The sequence below is a fragment of the Psammomys obesus genome, unplaced genomic scaffold (genome assembly GCF_907164565.1).
Source record: "Psammomys obesus unplaced genomic scaffold, mPsaObe1.curated_primary_1811, whole genome shotgun sequence".
NCBI lineage: Eukaryota > Metazoa > Chordata > Mammalia > Rodentia > Muridae > Psammomys > Psammomys obesus.
The window spans coordinates 2,848,443-2,861,195 of record NW_026596085.1 but is presented as its reverse complement, the minus strand read 5'-3'; the positions used below and the strand labels follow the sequence as shown (position 1 = coordinate 2,861,195).

The following is a 12,753-nucleotide window of genomic DNA, read 5'->3' as shown; positions in this document are numbered from 1 at the left end:
GTCTACCAATGGAAAGTCCATCCACGAGGTTGGATTTCCCAGCTGGTCGTGAGTTTTCTTCTGCAGCTCTCAATGCCCTCTCTTTGACCTGTATATTTAGCGTTTTAACTATACTTTCCTTTCTGGCCCTGTCTTTTTGGTGCTCTGTGTGCCTCCTGCATCTACATGGGTGTGTCTGCTTGCTTGTGTTATTCTTGTGTGGATGAAGGTCACATGCTCAGAACCCACGTGAGAATTTTCATAACTTGTTGAAGCCGGCTGCGAACACTGGCGCCCCAAATAATCCAGAATCACAGTGGCCATCTTTTCTCTTTTCTCAGTTCCCAAACCACTTTGTTTGTCATGCCCCACCTACCATATCCCCACCCCTATGTGGTAGGAAAGACCAGAGTGGTTAAAAGTATTTGTTAAGTGGCTGAGGAGAAGTGAGAATGAACACGAGAAAACAAGGAGACATAAGAAGCCCAGAGGTGCTCAGCCTGGCTGGTGAGAAGGAAGTCTGCATAGGACTCTGAGGTACTAGCCATCCTCTAAGCAGGGGTCCTGAGGCTTCTCCCTTTAGCATGGAGTCCCTACACCCTTGGACTAGACTCGTGGAGCAGGGTGGTTCTGTCTGCAGGCCCAGAAGCTTGGTGTCAAAATAACAGACCAGTGGGCCAACCTTCAGCCTCTCTGTCCCCACCCCATCCTACCGCCTCAAAGCAACCCCAGAGCCAGCCTTCTCCATGCCCTAACCCCACTGTGCCACTCCATTTAGCTTCCCGAAAATACCTAGTTTCTGTGAGCTTGCTAAAGGTCTATTGGAGTTGGAGAGATGGTCAGGGGCTGGAAACTAAAAGCAGGGTGCTTGATGCCATCCTCCTCTGGCCTCTCCGCTTGTGTGCATGTGTGACACAGCTGTGCGTTCCCTCCCCAGCGCTGAGACAGTCTGAGGCTCAGTTAACTGCTCCCCACCCTCCCCCACCCCCTAATAAGGTGGGAAAATGCATTTGGAAGGGAAGAAAGGCATGAAGAAGATCTAGGTCCAGCAGGTGGGAAGCAGCAGGATGGAAGTGTACGCTGTGGATGAGATTTTGAATGCCGTAGAGGGAAGAAGATGGAGAGAGACAGGAAAGAGAAAAGGAGCAGGGAGGGAAGGGTACCAGAATAGCTGCAGTCAAGACAAGAAGTTGGAAGGAAGAATGAGTTGGGAAGAATGAGTTGACCCCAGAGTTGAAGGTGATGCTAGGCTGAGGGACAGACGGGATCACGGCGGAGCGGAATTAGCCAGAAACAGAGAGAAGCTAGGTTTGCTGAGACAGTAACTGGGCGGTGCTGGAGTAAATAAAATGGGTGTTGGGCTATATATTGTTTATTTTTTGCCCTATAGTTATTGTGGTGGTATTATTTAAACCACTATCACAATCAAATAAAACACAGACACCTGTTAGATTTTATAATTGCCTTGTTCACCTTGGGCTCAGCAGATATTTCAACCTAAGCTGTCTCATAACCTCCCAGCCCAAATCCCATGCCATCCACCTTAACCCTTCTTATCTGGGCTACCTTCCATCCATAATCTTATAAATACTTGCTTATATTTTTCATCTTGATGTTTTCTCCATCCTCGGAATCCTTCTTCTCATCCCATGCGGTTCCTTCCCCATGCTTCTCCACGGTTCTTCTCCATGTTCCACTTCCCACGATTCTCCTGTTCCCAAAGTCAAGAGAACCTTAGCCACACCTACCCCATTCTGCCCCGCCCAGGTTTTAGGCCTTTAAATCAACCAATCAGGTATGATGTCTTAGGCATGTTAACACAACAAGGCTAGGCATATCGAGGCTGTAACCAGCACTTGAGGGCCAGTAATTGGCATCAAAACACAAGCATCAGAATAGCCTCCAACAGGGCAGAATAAATACCCCTGGGAAGAGGTGAGATGATTGCTCAGGCAAAACAAAACTCAACACAAGTGAGAAGGAAGCAGGAAGGGTGGGGAGACAAGAGAAAAGGGTGTGGAGCCTGAGGCACGGACTTAAACAGGGTTTTTGTTTGTTTGTTTTACTTTTTCTTTTTTTCAGTGTGAAATATGAGATATTGAAATCTCCAGTCCCAGTCAATCACTGGAGCTCAAGACGGTTGAGAAGCTGGCAACTAACTCTGGTTCTTTGGGGTTGAGGAACCTCGGGGAGAACCAGGACACCAGGACAGACCGCCTCAATGTGATGCTCAGCTTGCAGGGGCCAGCATCACGGCTTGGAGGACATCTGCACCTCCAGCCGATAGTTCTCAGTTCTGGAGAGCATGTTTAAAAAAATGGTCACTGGGCCCCAAAGACCACAGTTTGAGAACCAGCATGGTACGCACACAAGGAAAGCGGGAATTTTCCCAGCTCAGCCCCACCCAGCCGCATTCAGTGTGATCACCTGAAGAGACAGAAGGAACCTCTAGGGGCAGGGCTCATGCTGCCCATTGGTGGAAACAGGAAACAGTGGTCTCCTTGCTGGAGTGTTGAGAAGGAAGAGTCTCTGTCCCAAACTATGGCCTCTGTGCCTTCCCTGGAAGCGGAGCATCTCTAGCAAAGGGGGAAAAAGCCTTCCATTGTGATTTAAAATGCAAAGAGCCTTGAGAAAACAATAGCCTTCGGGATGCAGCGTGCTGTGAAAGGGTTCGCCAAGAGAATGAAAGGGTGAGATACCCAGAGAGTGAGGACACCCACAAGTGGGGAAGCACAACAGGCCTCTGCAGACAGGCTCCCCCATTTTACAGCTCGCCCAGAGGAGACACGGACATGTTGTATTTAAAGGTGTTAGCGTCGGGGTCTGGAAAGCTGGCTTGGCCTTTGGGAGCACGTGTTGCTCTTGCAGAGGACCAGCACATACGTTAGGTTAAAAACATTCATAAAAATAGTTCCAGGAAACCCCACTTGGGACCCCCGAGGGCATGAGATGTGTATGTGGCGTACATACATACATACACTCAGGCAAAACGCTCATTACACATAACATTCTTAAAATGTAAGGGCCTCGTGTGGTCTTGAGGCACAAGAGTTGGGGTGCAAGTCTGAAGCTGATTCCCTGTGGGGGGGAAAAATCAGACCTAGTCACTCGTTGGATGGCTGTTGCTTGTTTTATTATTTGTCCAAAGGAGGTGGTATTGGACCGAGGTAGAAAAGATAATGATACATCAGAAATGAGCCAAAGGGCTGTTCCTTCTGCGAAAAGCCGTGAAACTCGGTGCTGCCTTCCAGCTGGGTGCTGTGATCGCACCTGCCCTTTCCATCCCTGCAATTACTAAAGCAGATAAAAGGCTGGAGGTTAACTGTAGTTTTTAAGAGGTATCTGATAGGTAGGAGAGGATGCCCACAAGTCCTGGAAGCCAGGTTTGTGAGCTGAGCTGTGAGCGTGTCCACGCTCCTAATCCAGAGCACAGCATAAGCAACGTCGAGGCAGACCAGGCGCTGTCCTCACCCCGTGGTGCTTTCTGGCATTTCAGTCCTTAAAATATTGAATGGATCTTGCTTGCAGTTCTTGACACGGGCATCTGTACAGCACCCAGAATCCAACAGGATAAATTTTAGACAGGATTTCACTACATTGCCCCCAGCTCATCCAGGACTTTACAGATCCATCTGCCTCTGCCTGCCTCTGCCTGCCTCTGCCTCCGCCTCCCGAGCGCTGGAATTAAGGGCGGAGACGAAGAACACCTTTTCCCCTTTGCTTCAGTTTATCATTTCCACAGGCAGGCTCTGAGTCCACTTAATGCGTATGAAAATGAGTCAACATAAAGATCTTTTCTGCAAAGTCAATTCTGGTTTCCATCAGATTCTCAAGGGATCTGTAATCTGAAGCATGCTCTGCTACAGAGGGCTTGGCACAGAACTGACTTCCCTTAAATATTTCTATTAAAGTTGGAAAATTTTCTCATTCTCTTAATACTGATTCTAAAATAAGCCTCTTTTTTTGGTGGTGGTGGGGGTCTAGGATAAGGCCTGCTTGCAAAGGGCTGCCTGGTTTTGCTTAATTCATCATAACATAAGCAAGAGAGTGCAGCCCAGCTCAAGAAGGAAGGCTATTCTCAGCAGCAGGGGTGAGTTGGAGGCTGCTCAAATAACCAAAAGGCCCAGTCAGCAAAATTTCAATTCCTCTTGAGCCCAGGGCCCAAGCACTCTAATTCACCCAGTTTTTCCTGAGCAGGGACCTCATTAACTAGTGCTGCAAACTAGTTGGCTTCTCTGAATAATTCCAACTATGTTCCAGAAATGAATATCTTAGGGGGAAAATCAGCATGAGCCTTGAAAAGAAAAATACCCACTTTTACGTTCTCCTCCTCCCTAATTCCAAACTTCCCTTAAATAGAGGTTAAGTTGTAAGATTGGTATTAACACCATCACAAACAAACGAACAAACAAAAAATGGATCAACTCACGAACCAAAAGGCCTGAGAATATTTGAACGAGCCCCGGTGCAGGCAGCTAACCTTAGAGCCTGGAGTCTTCTGGGTGAGGCCCTTCCCAGAGCCAGGAGGAACACCAGAAAGCTCACTACCCTCACAGCCGGCAAGCTAAGCTACAGCCTTCTCCCCTAAAGTTCTTTCTCCTAGCAGGATGAGGTGCGCAACATCGGTTCTTCCCTCTGAAGAAGCTTTGAAAGTCAAACAAGAATGATGAGCGTGACTCGCCACGCTGTGATTCCAGCACTTAAAACAAGACAAGACAGAACCTCACGCAGCACGAACCACCGTCACCTCATTCAAGGCCAACGAACAACGCTGTCTCTGTAGGGAAAAACAATTGTCATCCCAGAGACCCAGAGCCAGATACACAAACCCACAACTGTCTACATCCTGGGAACACCAAGGACTTTGTACACAACCCTAGGCACACCTTTCCACCTTGCCTCCCTTTACCGCTCAGAATGCTTTTAAACAAAACCAAAAACCCGTACCATCCCAACTACCCTTATCCCTAGAGCACAATTCCTAGAAAACCTAGCCTGTACAGTTTGCACTGAGCAGGATCTCATCAAAGAGCCTGCGCACATATACACAGACACAAAACCACAGACAGGAGACGGCTCTGCTCTGTTCAAGGGGATAGTTTTTCCTTCCGTGTGGGCCTGCATTACTTGGGAGTGTAAAGTCTATCCTCTAGCTTTGTAACCTGATCTCAGCTGTGTCCGTGTGTGTGTGTGTGTGTGTGTGTGTGTGTGTGTGTGTGTTTGTATGTGGTATACATGTGTGTTTGAGTGCGTGTGTGTATGCAGGATGAGGGGAATAGGAGTGAAAGATCACTACATTTTTTTCAGAGGTAGGGGTGAGAGGCCTGTAATCACGGGGCAAAGGAGCCAGACCCGCACAAGACTGTCTAGCCCCCTTGCTTTCAATTGACACTAATGGGCTGCAGAGGTTCTCAGAGCCCTCGATACACTAACATGGCCCCTTTCACTTTCTCTGTAGAGAATATGATCAGCACACAGGGTGATTCATAAATATTTAGGAACCGGTACAGCACAGACCCCAACCAAAGAGAACGGACCTCAACCGTCACTGCTGGCTCCACTGTACCCTTCAGAGCGGGTTCAGCCGAATAGCCACACTTTGCACTGCTGCCAAAAATTTTGCCCCAAGAACTCTTTTTTCTTATGTTGTCTCGCAGAACTGGTGACAAATGTCCTGGCCATCAGGGCACAGGGGAGGGGCAGCTATGGCAGTGGCTGCTGGTAGCACCAGCTGACAGATTTGACTATAGCTCCGCAAAGGCGGATTTCAGAAGACAGACGCCCCTCTGTCCCAGCCACTCCCGGCGCTCTGTCCCTGGTGGGTCAGCAGGTGCCTGTCCAGGTGGTGCTTGCGGCCGAAGCTCTTCTCACATCGAGGGCAATGGAAGGGTTTCTCCCCGGTGTGGGTGAGCCAGTGTCTCACCAGGTGGTGCCTCCGGCCAAAGCTCTTCCCACACTCGGTGCACACGTGGCGCCTTGGCACGGGCGGGGCTTGCTGCTGATTCTGAGCCCCGAGGCTCTCTCCGGCCTCTTGGCCCTTGCAGGGTGACCTGCCCTCCGCATGCACTCTCTGGTGGCTGGCCAGGTGGGCGCTGCACCGAAAATTCTTGCCACACTCGGAGCACCTGCTTGGCTTGTCATGCAGGTGGGTTTTCTGGTGCCTGATGAGGTGATGTCTCCGCCCAAAGCTTTTCTCACACTTGAGGCAGCTGTAGGGCCTCTCGCCAGTGTGCGTTTGCTGATGCCTGGCCAGGTGGGAGCCCCACACAAACTGCTTCCCACACTGAGGGCACGTGTGGGGCTTTAAGAGAGAATCCATCTCCGGGCTACACAGAAGGTGTGAGACGCTGTCTTCCTGAAGACGAGGTGGGCTTAGGAGCGGTCCTCTGCAGCTCCTGGGCGTGCACTCCCACGGCTGACCCTGCCCTGCGTTCCAGACAACGGTGTCTTCAGACACACTGGATACAATTCTGGGAGGCTCTGCCTCAAGGCCAGGAGTATCTCCCTCATGTTCGCTTCCATCTCCTGCAGGGAGGGAAGACATGCCACCCTTAGAGATCCCAAGATGGCATCCCAGCCCCCAAGTCCCAGAGGAAGTTGTCTGATGTCAGAGGGCCTGTGGAGGACATGTGTAAAAGCACAGGACAGTGCAAGAGCTGCAGAGATTTGCCTGGATTTAACAGGCAAATGAGCCCAGTCTTCATTTGAGACACTTTACCTTTCTAAGTCTTCATTTCTTCCGTAAAACAGGAACTGTCTGCCCCAACACTTCCCCGGTGTGTGTGTGTGTGTGTGTGTGTGTGTGTGTGTGTGTGTGTGTGTGTGTGTGTAAAACTAGAATCCTTCTTAAGATAACCACATCAACTCTCGGTAAGCACTCACTAAATAAGAGATGCTATCGCCACAACTTATTTACCAACATTGTTTATTTACACTATTTATTTGCCGCTGTCCCTCACCATTTCTTTATCATCTTCACGCTTCCACATGGAAGTGGCTGGATGCCACCATCACTGGCTATGTTTAGAAGACATATCTACAGTGACTGGGACACTGACCAACACTGTCAGCTCTTATTTCGTGCCCTCCCAGGTGCTGCCACATTTAACTGTAATAACTTAGAACAGTTCAAACCTGCATGGCCTAACTTCAGAGCCTGCCTCCCGCACCTCTGCACCTCAGCCTTGCTTTCAAACTTTTTAGTTAGAGACACGTAAAGATGACACTCCAAAGAGAGTTTTCTAGGTCCTCACCTGTATATGTGACCTTCAGGATGTCCCTCCCTTCTAAGTCCTGGGGGTCAGGGACCCACTGTTCTTCTCCCCCCTCTAGTTGAGAAAGCATATCCAGTTTGGGAATTGGAAACCCTGCCCAGGAGAAAAAGAAACAGACACAAACTGGGTCAGTTCAACAGCAACTCTGCAAAATGGACAGAAGCCGCTTCCTAGACTCTTCCTTGGGATGCCAGAACAAAAAAAGCCGAACCCAAGCCTCCAGCCTTTTACGGTCCTCTTCATTTTCCTAGAAAGCCACATGCTCTTTCCCAGTGAACCAGCCCACTTCCGTTCAAATCCTCCCAGGCCATGTCCTTTCTGGCCTCGACTTTGCCTTAGACCTGCTATAGAGTCAGACCTGCAGCACCCTTCCCCTCCCCAGGGTGCTAACCCAGGTGTCCCTTTCTCTGCTATGAGAGAAGCCTCAAGTTCCCAACCCTTATGTTTTCACTCCACAATTTAGCATTATTCACAGAGACCCCTCGCTTCAACTCTATTGGCTTAGCATCAACAGCCTTTCCCTGGTGGAAACCTAGGCAGATTCCCTGCCAAGGAAAGGCCCCTAGGCAGGCAATGTCCAACACCCAGAGGCAGGCGGCCCTGTCCTCCCGGGGCAAAGCCTCTCAGGAGCTGAGGAAGATGCTGCTTACTCAGGGACACAACGATCCCACAGTTTTCCTGCATGACGTATTCTCCATAAAAGTCTGTCTGAGAGGGGTCCAGGCTCCGCCACTCCTCCTGGGAGAAGCACAGTGACACGTCCTTGATGGTTACCAGGCCCTGAAACGAGACAGAGGGTTGTCTGTGGGCAGCCACTCGGAAGAAAAACACGGTGTCACTACGAAGGGCTGAGGCAGTCAAGGAAAGAGGATGAGAGAGGACCCAGGAAAAGAACTGCCAACAGGTCACACGCTAGGCAGAGCCCATAGCTTTGGAGAAGAGAAAAGAGAAAAGACTCAAGGCCAAGGAGCGAGCGAGTGAGCGAGCGAGGGTACTGTCACTAGAGGAGGCTCCCGACCGACCGAGACCTGAGAAGTCAGAGGCACGACAGCTCCCTCTGTGAACTAACTGGGTGTCTCCCGCGCTCCTCTTACCTGCCTCATTCTTTCCTGTAGACTGTACCACAGCCTCCTCCACTTGACCTTCCCTTGTCTGTCAACACAACATGATATGAACAAAACACGATTGTCTCCCCGATACGCTGCTGATAGCTCTTCAGTGATTAGTCCCCAAACCTGGAGCTAAACGCCTGTCAATTCTGCCACTTACGAACGGTAATACCCAAATGCCTCCATCTCTCGCTGCCCCGGAGTTCTTGAGAAAAGACGGGATGGCTGAGTTGGTCTTACGTTATGCACTATATGTAAAGGGCACGGAAAGGAATGCACCCAGTAAGCGATCAGGAAAAGGCCCTACGGCCAACCCTGCTATCTTTCCACAGGTGGGCTCCGGACTTACATTCTCTTTCCGGCTCCTCTCGTATCTCTTCTCTGAAAGTTCCACAAGCTACACCAGCCTGTCTATGCTCCTCCAAGCTTTCACTGGCTCCTCTTTTCCTACCTTTTCCAGGATTTCACACACACACACACATGTGTATGCGTAGTATATATGTATGTGAGTGTATTATGTATGTACGTACATATTGGTCTCACTGTGCCACACACTGGCCCAAAATTCTTGGGCTCAAGCAATACTCCTACCTTTACCTCCCTAGTAACTGGATTACAGGCAGACCCCATCATGCCTGACTTCAGATTTTCTTCCTAGAAGAGTCAACCAAACAATTATTCTGAACTCTCCACCCCCATCCCACGGATAACAGAGTCACCCATCCAGATCCGTTATACATCTCTTAGAAACAGAATCTATTTGGTCATGAGAATCCCCTTAGTGTTCAAGGGACTACCAAGCCAACGGGATGACGCCAATGCCGTAGAAAAGCTACCACCCCAAGCCCGGGGAGGACATGGGGAGCACAGCTCACCTGGGATCCTGCTGCCAGAAGAGCAGCTGCCATTTCCCAGTCTCCGGTGTTCCCCTCCTGGGGAACTGCAGGAACCCAGGGAGCAGCCTGAGCTGAGGAGGGGAGAGAGGAACCATTAGAGGCCAACTACCCATCTTTCACAGTATGCACTGGGACCCATTTATCTTCTCAGTCTGTGCTCACTGGTAAAACTCAAATATAGATGTAGAGGCCCTTACTCAAAAGGCCTGCAAGGGTTTGGTGGCATTCAGCTAGAATAGCTGTAGTTTGAATGGCGGTGCTTGATTCTCATCCAGGAAAGTACGTATTATTGACTGACTGTGTCCTCCAACAGCAAGGAGCCTCCCAGCACTTCCCCTGTCTCCCACATCCAATACCAGTAATTATGCACTTGCATGTAAGAGGAATGATCATGTGAGAATCAGAAAAAGCCCATCTACACAGTTAGGAAAACGAAGGACCTCACTGCGTGCTGGACAGCAGGTCCCAGAAAAGGAAAAACAAACAAACAAAAACATGGTATTCGGTATGTTCTTTAATTGGTGGCAACTCGAAGTTACTATTGTTTGAGACAGGGCCATGCTATTCTCCAGGCTGGCCTGGAACTCATGGCAGTTCTCTCCTTAGCCTCTGAGGAATGGGATTGCAAGTGTGGGCAAACACCCAGCCAGGTTGGGAATTCTTATCGCCACTTTTTGATCAGAGACCAGGAGACTTCCAGAGCTTCCCCCCGAGTGCTGTGTGCTCTCACCCTTCTCCTGAAGGGACAGTGGCTCCTCCTGAAGGTCACAGCAAAGGGGGTCCAGTGGCCCTGGTGCTGCTCTCCAGGGGCCCTCTTCCTGGTTTCCTCTTTCTGGCTGGGGCTGTGCTCCATCGGGCTGTGCATTCATCGACTCCCATCCTGCTCCCAGGGCTACTGTCTGTTCAGAAAGCATTTCTGCAGCAAGCACGAGCTGTGGCCTGTAACAAGTCAGGATCAGCTATACCCATAAACAGAAGGCGACTTCAGAGAACTGTTCCCAAGGCTCAGGTCACACAGGAAGAGGAGCCAGACGGAAGATGAACTTGCAAAGCAAGTTTTCTGGAGGAACTGAGGAACTGGCAGGGGCCACACACTCAAGTCAGGGTTATTATGGAAACCTCCTGCTATAAACGGAATGCCCCCAAGGACTGCGAGAACCTTAAAATGAACTATGAATGATCCTGAAAACCCAGGGGTTATCTGTTGCATTTCTGTCACTTAAGGTGGAGCGAATTTGTGAAAATGCAGGAAAGAACACACTCAACAAAGATGGATGAGATCATACGTAGGATTCTACGCCACAAATTCTATTCCCGTGAACTGTGTGACCGGTCATGGGCACCTGGTCTCCCTTCAGGTAGCGTCCCCCTTAGGAAAAGCCTCGGGAAGGGACATACGATCTGTCACTCTTAGGTAGAAAAGAAGAACTGGCAGAAACACAGCAGAAAGGCCAGGAACCGGGAGGGCTATAAAGCTGAGGTAGGCCTACCCAGACGCAGCCCTGACAGGGAAGTGAAACTGCAGCTCAAGTGAGGCGCTGAAGGTTAAATGGAAACAGTGGGAAAGAGCAGAGCTTGGACAAGAGGGAAACGTTGTTAACACGAGGTGTGGGGGAGTCAGCAGCCCTGAGTTCTGAAGTGCCAAAACACAGCTGTTTGGCAGGCTCCAGTCACGGTGCATTATAAAGAAAATGTCCAACCTCAAGAAGGGTATGGTGAGGCCAGTGTGAGTTCACGGGAAGAGATTCAAGTCAAGAAAGGGATAAGAAACTAAAACCAACAGACATGGTGTCCAGGTGTCAAGAAGGCTGGCCAGCCTCGCCACCTGTAAACATGTCTATGTATCAAGCAGAATAAATGAGTTTTAATCACAAGAAAGAGATTCGGCTTAGGCTTTTGTTTCGTTTTGTTTTGTTTTTAAGAATCCATAACAACCCCACAGACCCTGTGACCAAGTTTGTACTCTTTTATGGACATTTTTAGAGCAACACAGACCCCATTTGAGAATGACTGCAGGACAACCTCCTGCTTGGCAATCTATTTTTGTGATCCTTATTCAAAACTCAAGTAGACAGAGCCACTAAAAACCTCCCTGGAACAAATGAGAATGTCCAAGGCTGTTTTGGCTCCTGTGATCATTCACTGCCATCTATAAGACCGCAGGAGGCTAGGAAAGGGTATGGCAAACCTCGGGCTATTTATTTTCTTGTCTATTTGTCTTTGACAAAAGATTTCTAAACACAATGTACAGAAAGAACAAATCCTTCTTGCATCTTTGAAGCCCAAAGCTGGTTTGGGCCTCCTGGGCACATCCTGGACCGAGTCCCAGTTTAGGTGGGTTGGGTTCCCTTTCAGAGACCTCTCTTGAAAAAGGACAAGAGAGTAAGACAGTAATAAGAGGAAACTTCCATTCTGGCTCTCTTCTGAACTTCAGGCCCTGTGTTACCACCTTTAAACGCACGCAGGGGGCACCAACCTCCTTCACCTTAAGTCTTCCGTGTTCCCTGGCTGCCCGGGCAAGCCCTCCAGAAGGTGTCCTCTCGGGCTTAGTACCAGGACACCTGTCTCTAACCTTTTCCCCATCACCACCTTCGACAGAAGAGTCCTCCACTGGGCCAGGTGGGCGACGACGGAAAACCTGTGGCGACTCTAGCGAAACCCAGGCAAAGGGCGGTGTGGATAATTGTCACCTGTCTGCATTTCCTAGGGTGTTCGCGCCAGGGGCACCTGGCTTTCAGCCCTAACCTGTTTTCTCTCTCTCCCTGGTTCGGATGACCCCTTCCGTAAGGGCGCCTGGGTTCCTGGGCTTTCAATTCTGTTGTTTGCTTATGTGTCTGGGAGGCAGGGCACCTGCAGAAAGAAGTTAGTGGCAGGTTTTTTTTTTTTTTTTTTTTCTTTTTCTTTTTCTTTTTTCCCAGCGAGTTCTAGAGGACAGAGACAGGGCCGTGGAACCGAAGAGTGGCCCAAGGGCACGGGGACGAGAATCGCCCCAGTGGCCCCCGCCACTGCGGGTGTGGCACCTCGCCCCCCCTCCCGAGCTCGAAGCCGAGTGAGGTTTCTTCTTTCCGGGGAGGGTTGGATTTCAGAAGACTCGACTCGGAGCGTGGCAGGACCCGAGCGGGCAGAGCGGGGCCAGAAAGCAGGTCCCTGCCAGCGGGGGGGCCCAGCAAGTGACAGAGAGGGTGCAGCGTGGACGCCCGCGCGAGTGACAGCGGCGGCCACCGTCCCCACGGCCAGGCCGGCGCCCTCCCCGTGGCCCGCCCGCACCCCGGCCCCACTCACCCCGGCTGGGCCCCTCGGCGCTGCCTCCCGCCCGGTGCGGCGGAGCCCGCGGCCCGCACAGCCAGCGACAGCGACAGCGACAGCGGCCGGCGCGGGGCGGGCACAGGAAATCCCGCCGCTTCCGGGGCTCCGCGGCGCGGGCGCGGGCGGGGGCGGCGCGGGCGGAGGGGACCCCCGGACCCTCGCTCCGGCCGCCGCGGGCCCCGCTGCTCC

At 50.9% G+C, this 12,753-nt stretch overlaps 1 protein-coding gene across 3 annotated transcripts; it reads right to left on the bottom strand.

Annotated features, from left to right (window-relative positions):
• Positions 1 to 3,094: 3,094 nt before the first annotated feature.
• On the bottom strand, positions 3,095 to 12,675 carry Znf641 (zinc finger protein 641). 3 transcript variants are annotated; one of them, XM_055627126.1, is made up of 7 exons: positions 12,541 to 12,675; positions 12,004 to 12,108; positions 9,989 to 10,197; positions 9,238 to 9,329; positions 7,904 to 8,033; positions 7,233 to 7,346; positions 3,095 to 6,504 (listed from the first exon to the last, which is right to left on the bottom strand). In XM_055627126.1, exons 3-7 carry the CDS (start codon positions 10,170 to 10,172, stop codon positions 5,747 to 5,749), a joined length of 1,278 nt encoding a protein of 425 aa, XP_055483101.1. In that variant the 5' UTR covers positions 10,173 to 10,197; positions 12,004 to 12,108; positions 12,541 to 12,675; the 3' UTR covers positions 3,095 to 5,746. The 3 variants fall into 3 exon arrangements, with proteins under 3 accessions (XP_055483101.1, XP_055483100.1, XP_055483102.1); XM_055627125.1 differs by lacking the exon at positions 12,004 to 12,108 and having other exon boundaries at positions 12,541 to 12,603; XM_055627127.1 differs by lacking the exons at positions 12,004 to 12,108; positions 12,541 to 12,675 and adding an exon at positions 8,348 to 8,405 and having other exon boundaries at positions 9,989 to 10,099.
• Between the last annotated feature and the right edge of the window lie 78 nt (positions 12,676 to 12,753).